Source organism: Oncorhynchus mykiss, chromosome 28 (assembly GCF_057628025.1).
Source record: "Oncorhynchus mykiss isolate SJ-2025 chromosome 28, ASM5762802v1, whole genome shotgun sequence".
In the NCBI taxonomy this organism is placed as follows: domain Eukaryota; kingdom Metazoa; phylum Chordata; class Actinopteri; order Salmoniformes; family Salmonidae; genus Oncorhynchus; species Oncorhynchus mykiss.
The window spans coordinates 13,527,395-13,552,641 of NC_143049.1; the positions used below are offsets into that span (position 1 = coordinate 13,527,395).

Consider the following 25,247-nt stretch of genomic DNA (forward strand, 5'->3'; position numbering starts at 1 on the left):
GCACCTGAGCTCAAAAAAATGGGCTGAATACTTATGGAAATAATAATGTCTGTTTTTTATTTTTTAATACGTTTCGATTTGTCATTATGGGGTATTGTGTGTAGATTGCTGAGATATATATATATATATTTTTTTTAAGTCTGTAACGTAACAAAATGTAGAAAAAGTCAAGGGGTCTGATTACTTTCCGAAGTCACTGTATATACAGTACCAGTCAAAAGGTTGGACACACCTACTCATTCAAGGGTTTTTCTTTATTTTTACTATTTTCTACATGGTAGAATAATAGTGAAGACATCAACACTATGAAATAACACATATGGAATCATGTAGTAACCAAAAACAAATACAAAAATATTTTATATCCTTCAAAGTAGCCACCCTTTGCCTTGATGACAGCTAGTGCACACATGTTCCTTACGCACAAAAAGCGTATTTCTCTAAAATGTTGTACACAAATTTGATTATATCGCTGTTAGTGAGCATTTCTCCTTTGCCAAGGTTATTCATCCACCTGACAGGTGTGGCCTATCAAAAAGCTGATTAAACAGCATGATCATTACACAGGTGCACCTTGTGCTGGGGACAATAAAAGGTTTTGTCACAAAACACAATGCCACAGATGTCTCAAGTTTTGAAGGAGCGTGCAATTGGCAAGCTGACTGCAGGAATGTACACGAGCTGTTGCCAGATAATTTAATGTTTATTTCTCTACCATAAGCCACCAATGTCGTTTTAGAGAATTTGGCAGGATGTAAAACCGGCCTTCCAACCACAGACTACCACATCGGCTTCTTCACCTGCGGGATCATTTGAACCAGCCACTCAGACAGCTGATGAAACTGAGGAGTATTTTTTTCTGTAATGAAACCCTTTTGTGGGGAAAAACTCATTCTGATTGGCTGTGCTTGGCTCCCAAGTGGGTTAGCCTATGCCCTCCCAGGCCCAACCATTGATGCACCCTTGCCCAGTCGGGAAATCCATAGATTAGAGCCTAATGAATTTATTTCAATTGACTGATTTCCTTATTTTTTAAAAATGTAACCTTCATTTAAGTAGGCAAGTCATTTCAGAACAAATTCTTATTTACAATGACGGCAGATCTTCAACTTGAACAGTCTGTAGCCCACGGTGGTAAAGAATCCTGCCATTCCTTGAAATGCAAAAAACAACAACAGATAAAGTAGAGTACAGAATATAAAGGACAACTGGGCCTATAGGACAATGACACTTGAAGACATACAGTCAATATCAACATCAATACAACAGTACAAAATAACAACAAATGTTGACTGTGTATAGTGTACAACAGTATATTTAATACACTTCTGCTGCCTCAGAAGGATTTTTGTTTTTTTGTCACATTAAGTACACTTTAACATGGGGCACCATTTTTTCACCACGCTGTCTGTGTGGGTGGACCATTTCAGTTGGTCCGTGATGTGTACGCCGAGGAACTTAAAACTTTCCACCTTCTCCACTACTGTCCCATCGATGTGGATAGGGAGCTGCTCCCTCTGCTGTTTCCTGAAGTCCACGATCATCTCCTTTGTTTTGTTGACATTGAGTGTGAGGTTATTTTCCTGACACCACACTCCGAGGGCCCTCACCTCCTTCCTGTAGGCCGTCTCGTTGTTGTTGGTAATCAAGCCTACCACTGTAGTGTCGTCTGCAAACTTGATGATTGAGTTGGAGGCGTGCATGGCCACACAGTCATTGGTGAACTGGGAGTACAGGAGAGGGCTGAGAAAGTACCCTTGTGGAGCCCCAGTGTTGAGGATCAGCGGGGTGGAGATGTTGTTACCTACCCTCACCACCTGGGGGCGGCCCATCAGGAAGTCCAGGACCCAGTTGCACAGGGCGGGGTCGAGACCCAGGGTCTCGAGCTTAATGACGAGTTTGGAGGGTACTATGATGTTAAATGCTGAACTGCAGTCGATGAACAGCATTCTTACATAGGTATTCCTCTTGTCCAGATGGGTTAGGGCAGTTTGCAGTGTGATTGGGATTGAGTCGTCCGTGGATTTATTGGGGCGGTAAGCAAATTGGAGTGGGTCTAGGGTGGAGGTGATATGGTCCTTGACTAATCTCTCAAAGCACTTCATGATGACGGAAGTGAGTACAACGGGACGGTAGTCATTTAGCTCAGTTACCTTAGCTCTCTTGAAGCATGTGGGAGCAGCAGACTGGGATAAGGAGTGGCCAAAATTATGTTATACCAGGGGCAGACCCATTGAGGGCTTTCACCATGCTTCCGCCATGTCGAAGTAGTCAAAGTCATCAATTGGGTGGGGATTCCTATGGATTCTAGACTCAATGGAGCTCTAACTATCTCTATGGGCATGCACTGCTTGCTGGAACATAAAGGGTTAGTGCTATAAGGGCCATTTAGGACCATTTAGGAGACAGCTGTACCGACCGTGCTTTATTCCACACTCACGACAGACAGGCACACTCACACACAGTGATAGGAATTGGATTGATGGTAGTCGTCAAAGTGATAGTGTAAGTGGTCGCATGGTCAGTGACGCACTAACACACGTTGAGGAAGTCCAGGATGGAGGCTTTTCCTCAGCTTTTCCTTTTCCTTGGCTGACCAGCTCAGCTGACTTGAGTTCCCTGGCAACCTGGTGCGTAACACAGAGGTGTGACATGGCCTCTGCCAAGGGACAATTGGGTCAGCCTGATGCGGGTGGGATGGTAGTCTACCTCAGCAGTAAAAGGCTACAAAGTGTACAAGATGGCAAAAAAAACAACATCAGTTCAACATATGCTGTAATATCTGTGAGCTGCATGCTATAGTGTTTCCATTTAAATCTCAGTTATGATTTTACATAAATTATACTAATAGGCTACTTTGCTGCTTTAAACAGGGGAATAAGAATAGGAAAAGATTATGACAAATACCAGGAAATGGAGGAATGCCTAATAACTACAGACTAAATGCTGACTTTATCATAGTGCTTACTCAAAAGCAGGTTTGCTTTGCTAGAATAGCACATTTAATACTGTATTTTAGGATTTCAGAAACTTTTTTTCCCCCCAGAATTAAGTCTACTCTAATGCATAATACATCATACAGGAAAGTTGTTTATTCTTCTTGACGATAACATATTCAGTGAGCTCCAAAAGTATTTGGACACCGACAATTGTGGGGAAAACTGAAATGATTAAAATGAATATGAGGTTAAAGTGCATATCATCCATATCGGGTGAACCGTTTAGAAATTACAGCACTTTTTGTACATAGTCCCCCAATTTTAGGGGAACTAAAGTATTGGGACAAATTCACTTATGTGTATTAAAGTAAACATTTTAATTTGTTTCCCCATTAAACAGGAAACAACTTTGACCAATCAAACTTCCCACTCTAATTCCTGCCACGACAGGACACAATCATTGATAAGTCGACTCAGACAGATTGGACTACTTAAAAATACCCCCTAGAAGACTGCCAATAGGTAAACAACATGAACCATTTTACTGTGACCCCTTTGTCAAGAATGGTATGGTCAGTAGTGATGGGTCGTTTGCGAACGAATGGCTCTTTTTGGTGTGGGGAACTGAATCGCATCAGTGAAAGAGCCATTCATTTGGCTCCCTTATTTGCATACTGCTATTACTCACTTACAGTGAATCCACACTGCAGAAACAATAAATTGTGAGAAAAGCACATCAATCTAGTCCAATGTGTAAAAAAAACCTGTCATCTAATAATTTGGTCAGGTAAAAATGTTTTTGAACGTGCGCTTCACGATCTGTCATAATGGTAGCCTACCTTTTGGGCTTTGCATTGGATATTTGAAAAATATTCATGTTTCTAGGCCGACTTTTAAGCATTTTGAAGGAAAGACTCGGAATGCCCACTGACTAAAGGTCAGTGGCGGTATATTAAACAAACTCATACCACTATTATTGGCCAGATGGGGGCGGCATGAGGCAAGATAAGTTAACACCGTTATCCTGTAGTACACAGATAATTTTAAAAAATTGTTTCTAGGCTCCTCAGTGACAAGATAAGGGATAGTATGTGCTTAGTACTGTAGTAGATTGCTGCCCTACAGTAATCAAGCCCATGAACTTTCACACATCCAAATGAGCCCATAATATGTACACTGTAGTTACATGTAAACTTGAAGGGTGTGTTTTCAACATTTCCCAAATTACTGTTTTTAGATCCAAAATATTTAGACTCTTACTTTTCCTGTGTCTACATTTCAACGCCACATCAAATTAGAGACGGTATTAACAAATATCCAGAACATCCATCAATGCATCATGAATTGTTTATTCTTGTGCACCACCTGAAAGTTGATGTCAATGGCCTAGAGTTAGTTGCCCTTTAGAAGGATAGCAGACAGTATTTCACAATACTCTTATCTTTTAGATGAAACATAGTATAACTTAAAGCAGGGATGACAAACTAATTTCACGAAAGCAGGGATGTCAAACTCGTTCCACGGAGGGCAGTGTCTGCGGGGTCTTTGTTTTTTTCCTTTCAATTAAGACCTAGACAACCAGGTGAGGTGAATTCCTTACTAATTAGTGGCCTTAATTCAGCAATCAAGTACAAGGGTGGCGCGAAAATCCGCAGAGACTCTGCCCTCCATGGAATGTGTTTGACACGTGCCTTAAAGAGTTTACCTTTACAGGCCAATTAAATGCTCAGATGAAATAGAACAGCTTATCATTCACACTATTCTAATCATTAGATCTTTATCACTGACATAAAATAATTTAAACTATATATTTACTTTTGTCACACCCAAAATAGAGATATTAATGTACTGTATTTGTCCTAAGGGTGTGTATGTAAATTCAGTCTTGGGTGCCAGAGTGTGCTCAGTGTGCTCGTAAATTCAGAGCGTTGTCAGATTGACCATTAGTAAATTCATAGTGTTTCGCTAACGCTCTGGCCGAGGAGTAGGGTTGTTCAGAGAGTTCTGACCTCACAACGGCATTCAAGCACCCAATCTAACATTGGCTAGCTTACTAGCTACTTCCAGACACAAATAAGAGAACACCTCCCATTTTACTCACCCTAGCAGAGCTGGTTAGGCTGTTTTCATGTTATCCAGAGCGTTGGTGACTGGAGTTGTGCTGCAGGCAACAATTTAATTATGCTTTTTTGCCAATGTTTACTGACACCGGCCATATTCAACAGGTGTTGAGTGTTCGTAAATTCAACAATTATTCTGCGCTCTGGCACATTCAGATGAGAGTGCTCTGAAATCGGAGTAGATAGACAAAGTGAATTTACGAACTAGATTGATTCAGCGGATTTACGTTTACTATGTTACATCTACTTTATGAAACCAGGCTGTTGAATCCAGGGGGTGGAAGATCAGCACAATAGCGGGATTAAAATTTAAAGGCAAAATTCTGGCATTCCCGGAGACTGCATTCACCGGCAAACGATGCAAATGTCAGCTATCAGTCAGCATCGTAAATAAACCTTTACATTTTAACACTCCTTAATCTTCCCAATTAAGGAGCCTTAGTTTTGTTGTTTAGCTACTTCAAGAGATCTAGGGTCTGTCACTCGAAGTCCACATCTTCCAATGCATTGTGGAAAAGTGTGCCAAAATTAGTATGACATCTGGGCATTTAAGTATACTAAATTTTTGAAATGTTGCATATTATTAAACATAATGTTTTCGAAAAACTCAAATGGCCTACTATTTAAAACGCAGGTATGGGTATTCGGACAAGACCAGTGACTTCTCCCAGCAGTAGCATAACATGGGCGGCACCAGAAAACAAAGGCACAATCCTCAAAATTGAGCTTGACACAGGTTCTGCAGTGTCTATAACTGTCTACAATGAGCATTTCAATGTTATCAAGCTGAAGAAAACAAATGTGTTGCTGAAGACATAGTCAAGAGAGAGATTGATCCCAAATGGTGGTTTTGCAGATCAGAGTGAGCTATGAAGAGCAAAAAGAGCAGCAGTATGTAGTGCCTGGAACTATTCCCCCATTATTTGTCAGGGAATGGCTGTCCAAAATAAAATGTAACTGGTGGGACTTGAAAATGCATAATTATCATTTCCCAGCTTAGAGAAAAAGGCACAGACCAAACACTGAAACACTTGCTGAAGAATTATGACAGTTTTCAATAATCAGATGGGAACGGCCAAAGGATTCACAACCAAGCTCGTACTGTTCCATAATCCCTGAGACAAAAGGTGAAAGCAGACATTTCTTTCTTTGCTGAATTCCTGTTGATTTTAGGAGGAGGGGTGGGGGGGTTAGTTGCCCGAGAGGCTGTTGTGTTTTGTCAGTGACTCAAGTTACACATCGCTCAGACTGTCGGTGTGGTTTTCTTTTGAACTTTGTGTGGGAACGAGGTCGAAAGAGAATACAAAGGGAGAGTAAAACAACAACAGATGTGGAGAACTGTAGCCTACACAACAAGGTTTGAATGGTACGACAGTTGTAGGTTGAGAAACATGGTTCTGATTAGGTAGTGTACAACTAAGATTAGAAGTGACTTTTTTTGTAGCAGGTTAGGAGAACTTACGCAGCAGGTTAGAAGAATTAACGTAGCAGGTTAGGAGATCTTACGCAGCAGGTTAGAATAATTAATGTAGCAGGTTAGGAAAACATATATAGCAGGTTAGAATAATTCATGTAGCTGGTTAAGAGAATTAGGTTAAGGTTAGGAAAAGAGTTAGCTAAAATTCTCTCCTAACCTGCTACGAAAAGTCACTACTAGTCACACTGAACAAACATAGAAACAACAAAAGTCTATATGAATGATGGATGGTTTAAAGGAGCATGGCCATTATAGTTGTATGCCTCTATCCATAAAATCAGCATATTTCATCAAAGGCTTTAAATAGTTGCAAATAGATGGCATGACCATTTTGGGGTTATTGTTTTGTTTTTGCACGCATGTCTTGTTAGGGATTCAGGAGGACTTGGGTATATCTTGGGTATGTACATGTATGTGCATGTCTTCTTCAATCTTACCTCTATTCACAATGATCTTGTTTTGGGGCTTTCTCCACCACTCTTTATGGTATGAAACAGCATAAAGGCCCAACATGCAACACTATTACAAATCTGAGAGAGGTTCTCTCTACACATGTGATCTATTAAGTTTTCCTATCACAAAATCTCTCTGTAGTCTCCTGACTGAAACCAGCTGAAACCTGCATGGTCCTGGCCCTGAGCCATCTAAATGCATATACTTGAGGCAGAGCTATGTATAAACAATGCTTTTCCTTGATATTAATATACTAGACACGTTTCATTTCATTGCGAGAACATTGCTGTGTCCTAGTGCTTAGAATACTAATGGCACTCTCACTGTGAAAGGAGGGGGAGGAGCATGAGTCATGGGTATCGAAAACACAAAATACACTTAAGCTGGGGCACAGATGTGCTCTGAAAGAACGAAGAGGAAAGGACAATGGGCTTTCTGCTGCCGATCCTTCTGGCTCTGTTAGCCTCTGTCTTAGGGGGACTCTACCTCCTGGGGGCCTTCAGGTGGTGTCGACCAGGGGAACCCCCCCTGGACCGGGGCCCCATTCCCTGGCTGGGCCACGTCCTTGAGTTCCGCAGGGACACAGCAAAGTTCCTGGAGAGGATGAAGAGGAAGCATGGGGATATTTTCACTGTGCAGCTGGGAGGATTCTACTTCACATTCCTTATGGACCCTCGGTCCTTCGGGACGATTGTGAAGGAGGCCCGCACCAAACTGGACTTCAGCAAGTTTGCACAAAAGCTGGTTCAGAAAGTGTTTAGTTACCACTCCGACCACAGGTTTCCTCAGATGTCCAGCAACAAGCACCTGATGGGGGACGGTTTAGTGGTCATGACACAGGCTATGATGAGCAACCTACAGAATCTGATGCTGCACAGTGTAGGGACGGGGGATAATAACCATATGCCCTGGAATGAGGACGGTCTGTTCAACTACAGCTACAACATTGTCTTCAGGGCAGGTTACCTGGCTCTGTTCGGTAATGAGACACCAAAATCCACAGAAAGCATGGAGAAAGCCAGAGAGGTCGACAGAGTGGAGTCCCAGGAGCTCTTCCTTGAGTTCCGTAAGTATGACCAGCTCTTCCCCAATCTGGCCTATGGGGTCCTGCCTCCATGGGAGAAGAGAGAGGCGGAGAGGCTGAAGAGGCTGTTCTGGAAAATGCTCTCAGTGCAGAAGGTGAAGACCAAGGAGAACATCAGTGTCTGGGTGCGTGAGCAGCAGCAGGAGAGGGAGGAGCACGGCATGGAGGACTTCATGCAGGACAGGTACATGTTGCTTCTCCTCTGGGCCTCACAGGGCAACACAGGCCCTGCTGCCTTCTGGCTCCTTCTCTACCTCATGAAGCACCCAGATGCAATGGGGGCTGTGAAGAAGGAGGTGGAGGAGGTGCTGAAGGAGACAGGCCAGGAGGTGACGCATGAAGGCCCCTTTATCGATCTAACCCGGGACATGCTGCAAAAGACGCCCATCCTGGACAGTGCCGTGGAGGAGACACTCCGCCTCACCACAGCCCCCGTCCTCACCAGGGCCGTGCTCCAGGACATGTCCCTCAAGATGGCCAACGGAAGCGAGTACCGCATCAGAGAAGGAGACAGAGTAGCCCTGTTTCCTTACACTGCCGTCCAGATGGACCCAGAGGTCCACCCGGACCCACTCACCTACAAGTATGATCGCTTCCTGACAGCAGAGGGGGGTAAAAAGACAGACTTTTACAAAGGTGGGAAAAAAATTAAATACTACAACATGCCGTGGGGTGCTGGGATCACTATGTGCCCAGGACGCTTCTTCGCCACCAATGAGCTGAAGCAGTTTGTCTTCCTCATGCTCACATACTTTGACTTTGAGCTCAAGAACCCAGATGAAAAGATACCTGATATTGACACCAAGCGCTGGGGCTTTGGGTCCATGCAGCCAACCAGAGACATCCAGTTTAGATACAGACTCAGGTTTTAAAAATGAGTGACTGACAAACCAGCCTTTGTCAACACTGAGTGTAAACTTCCATCTCATGAGCTGTTAATCTGATTTGGTTTATTATAAACTATCTTGTGCCTAAAAATAAAAGTGTCTAGAGTACCTAGTACCACAACAAGTGGTACAGTATTAAAATAACTGCTTATAATTGTTTTGTTTCATCTACTTTCATCTACTTTCACTGTCTTTGAAAATATCTGGAATGTTTATGCTTAGAGTCAGCTGGAAATATTACATTTTAAAATTGAAATCAGGTACTATATAATATTTTTGAGTGATGAGTCATGAGGAAATGGTTTGCAGATAGTATTAGAAACATGTAGGAGACGTGTAGGAGACGTATTCTACAAGAAACAATATCACTCCCTAAAAACACAATCCTTGGTAGCTTTTCTGAATTCACAGATAAATTGATCCACATGGAACATTTCAGGCATTGAAACCGTAAATGACTTGATAATTTAAAAAAATTATCATAAAATCTTACAAGAACAAAAAAGAAACGCACAGATGTTCAAAACCAATTCCATGTAGGAGATTAATTTACATGTAGTTAAAGCTACTGTGTGTACTGTATTCTTGATTTTATTATCTTTTTAGTCTGGTTCACTCATATTCTGACCCTCAAGGACTGTCTATGATTGTGCCAAAAATGTGTACTATAATAATCATTGCTGTTTTTGTAACATTATAATGTCAAGCATTTAATCTTTGTGTTTTTCCTCCTGCCAAATGTAATAAAATATCCTTATAAAGCCTTGGATGTGGTATAAGTGTTATACCCCTTTCATACACAGACAAAAATCCCACTTTTTTTTACCATCCCAACTTTTTTTAAATCTGTGTTTTTGTATATCTGAAAGGGGTAGGGGGTAAGAAAACATGGTATATTAAATCCCACCTTGAGTTCTAGACATGAAGCCTGCATTTTTAGACCATGTAAACAAAATACAGGTATCGGGTCTTATTCCAACCTCATAGTGTGGAAATATATATAAAACACAGGGAAATCATGTTTTTAACTGCACTGGGCCTTTAATATTTTGTTTTGCTTGTCTTTGGGCAGCCTCATGCATCTGGTTTTCAGGGGAAATAGAAAGAGAGCCTGTGATGCGACTCCCTTTTTTCAACATTAACATGGTGACACTCCATCTTAACTCCGCCTCCACATTTACTGGATTGGTTCAACAGTGCAGAAGAGAACCTCCCCCGACAGTATTTTTTTCTCGTCAGGACCAGAAAGAAAGAAATGCCGCTCAGGCGTCTTTTACGCCTGCTACGTTAGGTTGATCGATAGATAACAAGGTTGACATGTTAAGCTAGACCCACTTAGTTTCCACCACAAAACACCAGAAATTTGTCAAAAAGAGTAGAAACCAACTCAGCAGCTTTTACACTACTATTTGACAAAAAAAAATATTTAAAGAAATAGTTTCACAATGTTAAACAGAGTTCAGTTCATGTAACAGGGTTGAACTTAAAATGAGCGAAAGACGTAAATTATTCACTAATCACATGAAATAAATAATAATATTCTGAAATGACTTTGTCAATACAACAAAATAACTAGGGATTTAAAATGATGATTACATAAAAAATAAAAATAAACGTTTTGCGGGTTAAGTGGGTCAAAATCTTCTTAGAAGTAACAGAGGGTGCACGGAGGAACATGTGGAAATTTGGCACTTTAGCAAGTCTATTCATATTAAAAAACAGATTTATTGAATTCTCAATGTGGTCTATATTAAAGGGCACTTTATGTAATGTAACAGGCTTTTAAAATTCAATTTTGGTGCACAATTTCTACTTAACATATCAAAGGGACGCAAAAGGCACTCTTTTCGTGGAACAAGCCATGTAAAGTATCTTTAGAAAGTATTGACAACCCCTGACTTTTTCCACTTTTTGTTGAATTACAAAGTGGGGTTAAAATGGATATCATTGTCTTTTTTTTCTTAACAATCTACACAACATACTCTGTAATGTCAAAATGGAAACGTTTTTAAAAACATTTTTTTTAAACTAATGAGAACATAATTACAAAAAAAAATAATTTATAGACTGCAAGAAATCCAAACAGATGTAATATTTGACTAAATAAAGCAGAATTGTAAAGCCATAGTTATTTGGTTGCTTTGCCAAAGTCATTTCGGAAGATTATTATTTATTTAATGTGATTAATACATTTAAAAAATGCTTCAAGATCTGTCAAGTTGGTTGTTGATCATTGCTAGACAGACATGTTCAAGTCTTGCCATAGATTTTCAAGCAGATATACAGTGGGGAGAACAAGTATTTGATACACTGCCGATTTTGCAGGTTTTCCGTCTTACAAAGCATGTAGAGGTCTGTAATTTTTATCATAGGTACACTTCAACTGTGAGAGACGGAATCTAAAACAAAAATCCAGAAAATCACATTGTATGCTTTTTAAGTAATTAATTTGCATTTACATGCTTTGTAAGTAGGAAAACCTGCAAAATCGGCAGTGTATCAAATACTTGTTCTCCCCACTGTATCTCAAAACTGTAACTAGGCAACTGAGTTAGGAATGACGCCTGTATCTTTGTATACACCATCCAAAGCCTAATTAATAACTTCACCATACTCACTTTTTATTTTTTATGTTTGTTAGGCATTGGTAAACCTCTCTGGACTTTGTGGTTAAATCTGTGCTAGAAATGCACTTCTTGATTAAGGAGCCTTACAGATGTTTGGGGTACAGAGATGTGGTCGTCATTCAAAAATCACATACTATACCACATTTTCTGTCTGAAATAGGTATTATTGTCAATATAGTTAGTGTATCTCAACTGGGCACAGACGTCAATTCAATGACAATTCAATGCTTTCGTAGAGACTGTCTGTGGTTATTTGGGGTTGAAGCATGCCCAAGATTCAGCAGCTCCCCAAAAGCTAAACTAGTAAGCCAAATAGAAGGAAGCTTTGTGGTATGCAATGCTACTGTGCACATAAAAGGGTGATGTGTACTCCTACAAATGTCGTAGGCCATCTTGTGGACACAAAGGGGAAATGTTGAAATCGGTCTGAGGTTACTAAAGGTGCTTTCAAATGCACACTACATGGACTGCTCAGGGGGGGGGGGGTAGCTAGAATTACATCTTTTGGTGGCTATGTCTAATCTACACATAGCCACCAAATGATGTAATTCTAGGCCTAGCATTGTTGAGAGAAAAAAATAACATAATATACTTTTACATTCATCACACTCAAAATAGAGATCGGAATGTACTGTGAAGCTACTTTTCCACTTTGCTACTGTTTCTACTTTGGGAGTATAGTCCATCAAAGATTCCTCTCCATCGCACTCTGTTCTGGGCTGTTTTCTCCAGATTATGAAACATACAGACGGTAAATGACAAAAGACGTTGCACTTCCTATAATATGCAATTCATTATATGAATTTGTCTGACCTTTATACGTATTAACCTTTGTTTAAATTGGAAACACCAGACTGTTCTGTACCACTTGTGGGTGGTTTCTGGTTATTGTGCAATCGAGTTAGTCATTAACTGCTGGCAGGGGTGTCATAGGTTCATCACGCCATAAAAATAAAAATACATTCTAGCCGGGGCTCAGATTGTCTGTGTGAGAACGAAGAAGAAAGGACCATGGGATTTCTGCTGCCGATCCTTCTGGCTCTGCTAGCCTCTGTCTTGGGGGGCTTCTACCTCCTGGGGGCTTTCAGGCAGCGTCGACCCGGGGAACCCCCCCTGGACCGGGGCCCCATCCCCTGGCTGGGCCATGTCCTTGAGTTCCGCAGGGACACAGCAAAGTTCCTGGAGAGGATGAAGGGGAAGCATGGGGATATTTTCACCGTGCAGCTAGGAGGATTCTACTTCACATTCCTTATGGACCCTCGGTCCTTCGGGACGATTGTGAAGGAGGCCCGCACCAAACTGGACTTCAGCAAGTTTGCAAAACATCTGGTGCAGAAAGTGTTTGGTTACCACTCCGACCACAGGTTTCCTCAGATGTCCAGCAACAAGCACCTGATGGGGGACGGTTTAGTGGTCATGACAAAGGCTATGATGAGCAACCTACAGAATATGATGCTGCACAGTGTAGGGACGGGGGATAATAACCATATGCCCTGGAATGAGGACGGTCTGTTCAACTACAGCTACAACATTGTCTTCAGGGCAGGTTACCTGGCTCTGTTCGGTAATGAGACACCAAAATCCACAGAAAGCATGGAGAAAGCCAGAGAGGTCGACAGAGTGGAGTCCCAGGAGCTCTTCCTTGAGTTCCGTAAGTATGACCAGCTCTTCCCCAATCTGGCCTATGGGGTCCTGCCTCCAGGGGAGAAGAGAGAGGCGGAGAGGCTGAAGAGGCTGTTCTGGAACATGCTGTCAGTGCAGAAGGTGAAGACCAAGGAGAACATCAGTGTCTGGGTGCGCGATCAGCAGCAGGAGAGGGAGGAGCACGGCATGGAAGACTTCATGCAGGACAGGTATATGTTTCTTCTCCTTTGGGCCTCACAGGGCAACACAGGCCCTGCTGCCTTCTGGCTGCTCTTCTACCTCATGAAGCACCCAGACGCCATGAGGGCCGTGCAGGGGGAAGTGGAGGAGGTGCTGAAGGAGACGGGCCAGGAGGTGAAACACGAAGGCCCTTTCATCAACCTGACCCAGGACATGCTGCAAAAGACGCCCATCCTGGACAGCGCCGTGGAGGAGACCCTCCGCCTCACCTCCGCCCCCGTCCTCACCAGGGCCGTGCTCCAGGACATGTCCCTCAAGATGGCAGATGGAAACGAGTACCGCATCAGAGAAGGAGACAGAGTAGCCCTGTTTCCTTACACTGCCGTCCAGATGGACCCAGAGGTCCACCCAGACCCACTCACCTACAAGTATGATCGCTTCCTGACAGCAGAGGGGGGTAAAAAGACGGACTTTTACAAAGGTGGGAAAAAAATTAAATACTACAACATGCCGTGGGGTGCTGGGATCACTATGTGCCCAGGACGCTTCTTCGCCACCAATGAGCTGAAGCAGTTTGTCTTCCTCATGCTCACATACTTTGACTTTGAGCTCAAGAACCCAGATGAAAAAATACCTGATATTGACACCAAGCGCTGGGGCTTTGGGTCCATGCATCCAACCAGAGACATCCAGTTTAGATACAGACTCAGATTTTAAAAATGGTTGACTGACACAAACCAGCCTTTGACAACGTTTTGACAACTGTTAATCTGATGATGATTGTTATAAACGATGTGCCTAAACATTCATTTATCTAGAGTACATAGTACAGTAAAATGTGTTACAGTATTACAATAACTGGATATAATTGCTGTGTTAATTTCGATGAAAAATAATTTACCTGTTCTCTCTTTGAAAATGACTGGAATAAATATTTTTGTTTATGCTTAGAGTCAATTGGAAAGTAGATATTGCATAATTGAAAGCTGACATAGATAGAAAAGAATCTGTCCTGTAAAGCCAGTGAGTAATAGGAAAGGGTTACAGAAAGTATTAGAAATGCACATATGTTATCTGTAAGTGAACTACAACAAAATATATAAAGTTAACTTTATCCCATTACTCAACAATATGAAAGCAGACCTTATTAAATGGAACAGTCTTATCATACAGTACATCTAACAAGTACACTCTTAGAAAAAAGGGTTTCCAAAGGGTTCTTTGGCAGTCCCCATAGGAGAACTCTTTTTGATTCCAGGTAGAACCCTTTGGGGTCAATTTAGAACCATCTGTGGAAAGGGTTCTACATTGAACCCAAAAGGGTTTTTCTTGGAACCAAACAGGGTTCTTCAAAGGTTTTTCCTATGGGGACAGCCAAAGTACCCTTTTAGGTTCTAGATAGACCTCTTCAGAATGGCATGGGTCCCAAAGTTTTAGTATGTATTCTAGGTAATACAAATTACCCAGAAAGTATACTGGGTCACAACAGACTTTATATGGGTAAATAAGTCTCATAGAATATAAACAAAAGTCTTCCTTGATGGTGGTTTTAACCTTCCAGACTTGGAATTGTATCAACTCGCTGAGGCTTTTACTTGCCTTATATAGTTAAATGCGCTTAAGAGGAAGATGTGCCTGGTCATCCCCAGAATCTTTTCATGTATCTATTTTCAAAGGACAAAGCTAAGAACATTAACCTCTTCATAGTTAAGAAAAATAAACAACATGGGAGAAAATGTAGCATATTCTACAAGAAACAATATCACTCCCTAAAAAAACAATCCTTGGATAGCTTTTCAGAATTCACCAATAAATTGGTCCACATGGAAAAACTAAAAGGCATAGAAACCGTAAATGACTTTGTTATAGGAAATACATTTATTTCCTTGACAGCATTAGAAAGCAATTTTGGAAAGCAAGTTTTATATATCACGGAATTTAAATTTGGAATCTTTTTTTTTTTTAATCTGAGCAATCTTGAGGGAATCCTATTTGAGTCAGACAAGGATATTCATATGATAGGTAAGCTATATAAAACCTTGCAGAGAGCCTACCCAACTGACAATCATTTAGAAAAAAATTAACTATTGGAACCAAGACTTAAAAGGAACTGATGTTGGCACAAGATGGAGGGAATGTTGGAACATAGCTAACGAAATTACAGTAAATGAAAATGTACACTTAATCCAGTGTTAACTACTGGATAGAATTAATTATACAAGAGACAAATTTGACAAATTCAACAGCATAATGGCAGAGTCATGTCGACGGCAAGAAGCAAAATAGTCCAAGTGCATTGGAGGCCATGTTGCCGGAGAGTGATGCTGAGGGTGATAACATGTTGGTCTGGGCAGGTGTGATGTAGTTGTTTGTATGTTTGTATTGTTTCAAAACACTTGATAAAATCTTACCCCTCCAAAAAAGAAAGGCACAGGTGTTCAAAACCAACTCCATGTAGGAGATGAGATGACATTTATTTAAAGCTACTGCTGTGTGCTGTATTGTTGCTTTTATTATATTTTTAGTCTGGCTCACTTGGGAAGTTATTCATTACACTTTCTATAGTGTATAAATACACCCAGTCACTACAAAGATACAGGCGTCCTTCCTAACCCAGTTGCCGGAGAGGAAGGAAACCGCTTAAGGATTTCACCATGAGGCAGATGGTGACTTTAAAACAGTTAGACTTTAATGGCTGTGATAGGGGAAAACTGAGGCTGGATCAACAACATTGTAGTTACTCCACCATACTAAACTAATTGACATTGTGAAAAGAAGGAAGCCTGTACAGAATACAAACACGCATCCTGTTTTCAACAAGGCTCTAAAGTAATACTGCAAAAAATGTGGCAAAGCAATTCACTTTTTGTCCTGAATACAAAGTGTTATGTTTGGGGCAAATCCAATTCAACACATCCCTGAGTACCACTCACCATATTTTCAAGCATAGTGGTGGCTGCATCATGTTATGTTATGGCTATGCTTGTAATGCTTGTAATCGTTAAGGACTGGGGAGTTATACAGGATAATAAATAAACAGAATGGAGCTAAGCACAGGCAATTTTCCCCGAGGAATATATGGTTAATTTTTCTTTTCACCAGACACTGGGAGATGAATTCACCTTTCAGCAGGACAATAACCTAAACCACAAGGCCAAATCTACACTTGAGTTGCTTACCAATAAGAAAGTGAATGTTCCTGAGTGGCTGAGTTACAGTTTTGACGTAAATCTAATTGAAAATACATGGCAGGACCTGAAAATGGTTGTCTAGCAATGATCAATAACCAATTTGACAGAGCTTGAAGAATTTTGAAAATAATATTGGGAAAATGTTGCTCAATCCAGGTGTAGAAAGCTCTTGGAGACTTACCAAGAAAGACTCACAGCTCTAATCGCTGCCAAAGGTGCTTATACAAAGTATTGACTCAGGGGTATGAATACTTATATAAATGAGATATTTCAGTATTTCATTTTCAATAAATTAATAAACATTTCTAAAAATCATAGTTTCACTTTATGATAATGTGGTATAGTGTGTAGATGGGGGGAGAAAAATACATACTTAATATATTTAATTCAGGCTGTTACACAACAAAATGTGGAATAAGTCTTGGGGTATGAATACTTTCTGAAGGCAACGTATGTCCTAGGCCACAGTGTGGACACAAAAGGCAGATGTCTAAATCAGTCTCATGTTACTAAAGTTTTCCCAAATCCACACTCTACATGGACTACTCAGAAAAAGTAGCTAGAATTATATAATGTGGGGGCAATCAGTTTAATCCACCCTGAACCACATAAAAAGCTACTAGGCCTATTCAGTGAGACTTGTACCCATTTGTGCCCTTAAAGAGACTGCCTTTAAAAATAAACTTTTGAACAATGTCTATGTGGCATCCATATTAGTCAGAAGCAGTTATTCTAGTGTCAAAATTGACTACACAGTGTAAATAGGATACTTTTGGTCATAAAGTCAGTCTCTTCTAAAAATGGAATTTGGAACATCATATGCGTCACAACGGGTAAATGACCGTTGGGTTTTGATTTGTCCACTAACATGCGGTGAACAGCTGCGGTGATTGCTCTCTATCCAATAGCATATACAGTCCTGCCAAGCAGCTACAACTTTGTTTACATAAGATAACACGTTGTGCATTTTTTTTACTTGAGAAATACTGCACCAAACACCTTAGTTAGATGTAAAATTGCTCAACTAAAACATCCTCGGCAAAAATGTCAAAATAAATTGTCACGCCGACTCATGCTCCCTCCCGCAGGCGCTCGAAGTCGCAGTTCTACTAACCATCAGCCCTGGCAACAATTATTATACACACCTGCTCCCAATCATTAAGCACACCTGGTCATCATTTACACTGTGATTACTCCCGCTTTATTTATCCCTCAGTTGACATAAGTCATTAGGTAATATTGTTCTCTCTCTTTCTGTACGCTGCTCATCAACATCGTGTCCTTATTAAACTCACCTACTGCATCATGACTCCGTGTATATTTTACATAAATACAGATTTCTTGAGTTATCTTAGATTCATTCAGGGGATTTTGAGGAAGTGAAATAGGCTTCCACGCGCGTCTACAGTTTCTCATGGTGGACACACATCACTAACCAAACATGGAATCGGTCAGGGAACACACCACGAATACTGAAATATTGTAATCATTAAGGACTGGTGAGTTATACAGGATAATAAATAAGCAGAATGGAGCTAAGCACAGGCAAAGTCCCCGAGAAAATATGGTTCATTCTGCTTTCCACCAGACACTGGGAGATGAATTGGCGTGTTCAGTGGCTTTTTAAGAGCAAAGGCAAATTGGAGATTTGTCTCTACAACACCTGTATGTAAAACTGAAACACTCCATTTAGTATGATAGGTTACGTTTCATATAGTATATATTAATTTGTGGATGTTCAACACCCATTTCATATTATATGTTACGAATTTTGAAAACATATATGTTACGGATTTTGAAAACGTATGACATGTTATGAATTCTAGCTAGGTGGCTAACGTTAGCTAGACTAGGGGTTAAGGTTAGGGTTACGTTTAGGAGTTAGGTTTAAGTCACGGGTTAAGGTTAGGGGAAGGGTTAGCTAACATGCTAAGTAGTTGCAAAGCAGCTAAAAAGTAGTTGAAAAGTTGCTAATTAGCTCAAATACTAAAGTTGTCTGTGATGAGATTCAAACTTGCAACCTTTGGGTTGCTAGATGTTCTCATTCTATGCCAACCCAACCAACCACCCTACTTATGTGTTTGCCTTAAGTAACAATCTGTCTTATTTAACCGTACCAAACGTAACATATCATACTAATTTGAGTGTCTTGGATTTCACACCAACTATGTTACCTCTAGTCTATGGGTCCAGGCTGTGAATCAACGTGTAAAACTGATTGGATTTGCAAAAAGTCAACAGAAGGGCATTTGTTCTTTTCTTCCCACAACTTTTTACCTAAATTCAATGACCTGGTGAAATGTTTTGTTGATTTCACGTTGAATTCACGTTGGTTGACAACTCAACCAAATGTAAATCAAAACTAGATGTTGAAATGACATCTGCTCAGTGGCAAAGCTATGTGATTAAATCTGAACTTGCAAATTCACATCATACTTCACATCATACATAGAGAACTTGTGAACGGCAACCAAAAGTATATGGGTCTCTGTCTCACAGTCTGATACATCAACAAATTATTTGTAGAATATGAATATTTTTGGTTGAGAAGGTGGCATGGTATATCCTTGCTTTAGTTCAACATTATAGCCTGTCATTCAAGGCTCAAATTCATATTTGTATTTGGTGAATATATAAATATGCAATTATGCAATTAAATGTCTTAAAATTACTTGCACACACTATTTGGCTATACCCAATGAAGAGGTTACATTCTCAATTGTATATTGAGAATTATTTGTGATTTATCATTATGGTCTGTTTGTATTACTTTAATGAATTAATTGTATTTTTTTCTTATATGGGATTTCCTGTGATACATCATTTGGGGAAAGAAATACAAAATTAGCCCACAACTGGCCAGTAATAGGGTTAGACTGAGCAGTCACCTTGCATTAGGCTTCTTCTTAATGCTGGGCAGCCCAAGATGACAGGGAAATATACAACACTTCAGCTTCCATAGTGCGGCCTGCATTGTGTTCAACAATATGGGCCATGGTTACTGAAAACAGCACATACAGTGTGATTGTGCTGTGATGCCTGGGGAAAGATTATCATCTGTTCCAACGTGGAATATTTACTCCCATTTTCCATTGGTACCTTACAACTGAGCACTGGCAACTAGGCCAGGTACTGTAGAAGACATGTTTACAACAGTGAACAGCTTGGATTTGATTTACACTAGCAATAATAATGAACAGCATAACAATCTTGGATGCATGTTGTGCCATTTGAAAGACACTGCCATTTATTCCAGTTTTGATGCCCTTTGTTCTGGATAAATCCACACTGATTTTCTGATCTTTCTGACAGCCCTGTCTAAACCATAAGAGAAAAAGGTTCTGTTGGTTGGTACTTTTTCTTGGATAGGGCATACATTTCATACATTTGATTTTAATGGATTGTCTTATGGCCAAACATTTATGTATCTTATGTATGAAATGTATACATTCTAGAAACTATACCTTGGAGAGAGAGGTGAAAATACCACAGTATTCATTTGAATACAATTGAAATAGAACCTAATTTGCATATGACAGATGACTATTCACCTTTTACGTTTCTCCACATTAATACGTAAAGGTTGTCTATTTTACTGTACATATTTAGAGAACTGTAGAGGTTATTCTTTCCGTCTGAGTTGCTTCTGTGAGACACACATACACACGCTGTTAAGTCACAAGGCTCTGTACTCGAGGTTCAGAGTAGCATCAGTAAAACCTTTCTGGGTGAATGAATGGCTGTGACAGAACAGAAGTCATCCTGGATGAAATAAACAAATAGTAGAGCTACAGTAGTAGAGCTAGAGCACCAGTCATGAAGGCGACTGACTGACCAAGCCAGGGAACAATGGAGCCATTGGTAGGAGTCCTGAGTGTCCTGCCTGTACTTGGTGGTGAGGAGTTTTAAAGAAAAATGAGCCATTGTCTCTCTGTCATCCTGCTTCCGAGCCTCGGGGAAGCTAAGCAATGTCTCTGGAAGCCATCCCAGAATGCTCCACTGTGAAGAATACTAGTCTGGTCTAACCTAGCCGGCCCCATGGAGAGGTAGGTGCTTTTTTCCATTATCCATTTGCGATGCTCTTGTTTTACCTCAGGGGGCTCTTGTGATGTATTTCTTTTAATGTAATGCTATGTACTGTAGTTTGATTCTCCTCCCATACGCTTTAGTGGACTCATATCTATCTCCTTGTGGAGAATAGTTTTGTATTGTCCCTTCAGTCGATCATTGCATGTAGTACTTGTATGGCAATGTAGATTATAATAATCATATAGTTTTATAGTCAAACTTTCTTGGCTGACAGTGTGCACAATAATAATACTTTTTACTTTTATTTATTTCATTACAGAATATTTCATATATTTCCTTTATCATTATAGATATTTTATGTGATATAAAAATTATTGAATATATATTGAAATATATGAAAAATACAATATTATTTACTCTCCAGGCTGTTATTCCAGAAAAGGCACCAGGATGATAAGGCAGACACCCTCTACATGAAAAAACATGTGAATAACATGGAAAAACATGTTTCCAATAAAACTGGGTTCTCATAGACCAGACCAGGTCACTTACATTATTAAAGAGTGCCTTGGGTCATCAGCCAGTTAAATGGTACCTCAGGTTATCCTCCAGTTACCTTTTGGCACAATTCAAAGTACATGCTGTATATTAGCCAAGCAACAAGGTCATTGACCTGACACTCTGGGTTATTAACCTGACACTGAAGCACATTTTAAATCAGACAGAAAGTTCCCAAAAAATGTTATCTTCTCTGAAAACACATGTATTGCCGGACATTGCTGCAATACAGTATTAGGGCATTTCAGTATTATTATGCACATGTTCAATGACTTCATTGGTAGTCTGTATTTAAATCAACATTCTCAGTATGGTAAACCTCTAGACATGTGCTGTGTGTTGAAAAAGTAATAGTTACTCAATGGCAATAAAACCTATTGAGATTCATATCTATTATTCTGCTGGCATTTCTACACTGGCGATTGCATGTCACTAGGCCTTCCTATCTCATAGTATTGCATGCAGTGTCCTACTGTACAGCTGAATATGCTCAGTGTAGGCTCACTTCAGGCCAACCACCTGATGCTTCCTGTGAGTCTGAACCAACAAGTCAGAAAATACTGATCCCTTATTTTAAGAATGATTATGCGTAAAATAAACAATATCTTCTATATTCTCAGTCTACAAATGGGAAAATAATTGGGCTTTTGCTATACAGGAACAAACCCACTGGGCACAAACTGGTTGAATAAAAAAAAATCAACATCCTTTGTCAATGTATTGACGTGGAATCTACGTCGAAAATACATTGGATTTGAAAAAGGTAATCAACGTAAATTATTGCTTTTTCCGGGTGAAACTTCAACCACAGGATTATGTCACCATAGTAACCAACTTTCAATGAAGATGCACGTCTCTGCATCTCAACCAAATATCTAAGTTAAAGAATAGGACTGAATCAAATCAAACGTTATTTAAAGTGCATTTAAAGTTTGATTTGATGTAGTCCTATTCTTTAACTTAGACTTTTTGTTTGAGATGGAGACATTATTCCAACCTATAAATTATTAATTTCTAGACAAACTGAAATTAAAGCCAGACTAAGTCAGTGGCACAAATGGAACGATCCAAGCAGTAGACACATTTCCTTACATTGACAACCAAACACAATTCAATATCACTTTTGAAATACAATAAATAGCCTATTGTCGATAAGTTATCAAATTATATGTTGGACTCACGTCACCAACTCAACCAAAAAATAAAAGTTGAAGAATGGGGCCAGTGCCTCAGATGGAACTATCCAAGCAGGCTCCTTTTAAATGTTGATATTTTGTTGCATTGTCAACCAAACACAATATGACCTTTACAATAAATAGCCTAAAGTTAAGGCCATCTTACACACTAATGTAACATTCAAATCAAAATCAAATGAAATTGTATTGGTCACAAACATTATTTAGCAGATGTTATTGTGTCTGTAGCGAAATGCTTGTGTTGAGGCCTAATACTGCTATGTAGTCTGTAAACTTGATGATTATGATGGGGGTGTGCGTGGCCACGCAGTCATGGGTGAACAGGGAGTGTAACGTCTGATGAGCTTGGAGGGTACTATGGTGTTGAATGCTGAGCTATAGTCAGTGAACTGCATTCTTACATAGCTATTCCTCTTGTCCAGATGGGATAGGGCAGTGTGCAGTGCGATGGCGATTGCATCGTCTGTGGATCTATTTGGGCGGTAAGCAAATTGAATTGCGTTTAGGGTGTCAGGTAAGGTGGAGGTGATACAGTGTCTTGCGAAAGTATTCGGCCCCCTTGAACTTTGCGACCTTTTGCCACATTTCAGGCTTCAAACATAAAGATATAAAACTGTATTTTTTGGTGAAGAATCAACAACAAGTGGGACACAATCATGAAGTGGAACGACATTTATTGGATATTTCAAACTTTTTTAACAAATCAAAAACTGAAAAATTGGGCGTGCAAAATTATTCAGCCCCCTTAAGTTAATACTTTGTAGCGCCACCTTTTGCTGCGATTACAGCTGTAAGTCGCTTGGGGTATGTCTCTATCAGTTTTGCACATCGAGAGACTGACATGTTTTCCCATTCCTCCTTGCAAAACAGCTCGAGCTCAGTGAGGTTGGATGGAGAGCATTTGTGAACAGCAGTTTTCAGTTCTTTCCACAGATTCTCGATTGGATTCAGGTCTGGACTTTGACTTGGCCATTCCAACACCTGGATATGTTTATTTTTGAACCATTCCATTGTAGATTTTGCTTTATGTTTTAGATCATTGTCTTGTTGGAAGACAAATCTCCGTCCCAGTCTCAGGTCTTTTGCAGACTCCATCAGGTTTTCTTCCAGAATGGTCCTGTATTTGGCTCCATCCATCTTCCCATCAATTTTAACCATCTTCCCTGTCCCTGCTGAAGAAAAGCAGGCCCAAACCATGATGCTGCCACCACCATGTTTGACAGTGGGGATGGTGTGTTCAGGGTGATGAGCTGTGTTGCTTTTACGCCAAACATAACGTTTTGCATTGTTGCCAAAAAGTTCAATTTTGGTTTAATCTGACCAGAGCACCTTCTTCCACATGTTTGGTGTGTCTCCCAGGTGGCTTGTGGCAAACTTTAAACAACACTTTTTATGGATATCTTTAAGAAATGGCTTTCTTCTTGCCACTCTTTCATAAAGGCCAGATTTGTGCAATATACGACTGATTGTTGTCCTATGGACAGAGTCTCCCACCTCAGCTGTAGATCTCTGCAGGTCATCCAGAGAGAGTGGGCCTCTTGGCTGCATCTCTGATCAGTCTTCTCCTTGTATGAGCTGAAAGTTTAGAGGGACGGCCAGGTCTTGGTAGATTTGCAGTGGTCTGATACTCCTTCCATTTCAATATTATCGCTTGCACAGTGCTCCTTGGGATGTTTAAACTTCTTCACAACAGTATCTCGGACCTGCCTGGTGTGTTCCTTGTTCTTCATGATGCTCTCTGCGCTTTTAACGGACCTCTGAGACTATCACAGTGCAGGTGCATTTATACGGAGACTTGATTACACACAGGTGGATTGTATTTATCATCATTAGTAATTTAGGTCAACATTGGATCATTAAGAGATCCTCACTGAACTTCTGGAGAGAGTTTGCTGCACTGAAAGTAAAGAGGCTGAATAATTTTGCACGCCCAATTTTTCAGTTTTTGATTTGTTAAAAAAGTTTGAAATATCCAATAAATGTCGTTCCACTTCATGATTGTGTCCCACTTGTTGTTGATTCTTCACAAAAAAATACAGTTTTATATCTTTATGTTTGAAGCCTGAAATGTGGCAAAAGGTCGCAAAGTTCAAGGAGGCCGAATACTTTCGCAAGGCACTGTATGATCCTTAACTAGCCTCTCAAACACTTCATGATGACAGAAGTGTGTGCTACAGGGTGTTTAGTCATTTAGTTCAGTGACCTTTGCTTTCTTGGCTACAGGAACAATGATGGACATCTTGAAGCACGTGGGAACTGCAGACTGGGATAGGGAGAGATTGAATATCTCCGCAAACACTCCAGCCAGCTGGTTTGCACATGCTCTGAGGACGCGGCTAGGGATGCCGTCTGGGCCGGCAGCCTTGCGAGGGTTAACACGCTTAAATGTCTTACTTACGTCCGCCACGGAGAAGGAGTAACACATCCATGGTCATAATTTCTATATATGGAGTGTGCATGTTCAAGATATAATTCATAGGCCCTCGCAGGTCTGTGAGATCTTCACAATTGCTGTAATAAACTGTGCAGAATCACGAACGGCATTGATCACTTGCACACTGCACACTGCAATCCAGGTCATTTGGCTGTGCTATTAGATAGAAGCATAGTGATAACACATTAATACTGTATGTTGTATAAATAAACAAAATATATGACATTGTATTCCCATTTGAACTTTGATATGCTTTTAAATAGTTGAAAGAGCAGTGACAGACATTTCAGTGACAACTAAACCAAAAATCAGACACTGCATAGTGATAACGCTTTGGAAATTCAACACACTTTTGGCTCTCTTTTTGATTGGGTGAATATAGGTTGTAATCTCATTGATCCCTGTTTCAACCAAAAATTACCCAATTA

At 40.3% G+C, this 25,247-nt stretch overlaps 2 protein-coding genes and 1 long non-coding RNA gene across 3 annotated transcripts; all 3 read left to right on the forward strand.

Moving 5' to 3' along the window:
* Positions 1-4,278: 4,278 nt before the first annotated feature.
* Positions 4,279-9,726, forward strand: LOC149970723 (5-beta-cholestane-3-alpha,7-alpha-diol 12-alpha-hydroxylase-like). The gene has a single exon (XM_090225405.1). The coding sequence runs from the start codon at positions 7,416-7,418 to the stop codon at positions 8,943-8,945; it is 1,530 nt and encodes a 509-aa protein (XP_090081531.1). The 5' UTR covers positions 4,279-7,415; the 3' UTR covers positions 8,946-9,726.
* Positions 9,727-9,985: 259 nt separating this feature from the next.
* On the forward strand, positions 9,986-17,905 carry LOC110508572 (5-beta-cholestane-3-alpha,7-alpha-diol 12-alpha-hydroxylase). Its single transcript, XM_021589168.3, has one exon. It carries the CDS (start codon positions 12,599-12,601, stop codon positions 14,126-14,128), a length of 1,530 nt encoding a protein of 509 aa, XP_021444843.3. The 5' UTR covers positions 9,986-12,598; the 3' UTR covers positions 14,129-17,905.
* A 2,604-nt stretch (positions 17,906-20,509) lies between these two features.
* LOC149970724 (uncharacterized) lies at positions 20,510-25,047 on the forward strand. The gene is made up of 3 exons (XR_016492837.1): positions 20,510-20,648; positions 22,808-22,867; positions 24,609-25,047. It is a non-coding gene; the product is annotated as an uncharacterized LOC149970724 (long non-coding RNA).
* The last annotated feature ends 200 nt before the right edge of the window (positions 25,048-25,247 follow it).

Bases quoted from the DNA above. Each gene is read 5' to 3' on its own strand.
- LOC149970723 (XM_090225405.1), top strand. From the start codon at position 7,416: ATGGGCTTTCTGCTGCCGATCCTTCTGGCTCTGTTAGCCTCTGTCTTA.
- LOC110508572 (XM_021589168.3), top strand. From the start codon at position 12,599: ATGGGATTTCTGCTGCCGATCCTTCTGGCTCTGCTAGCCTCTGTCTTG.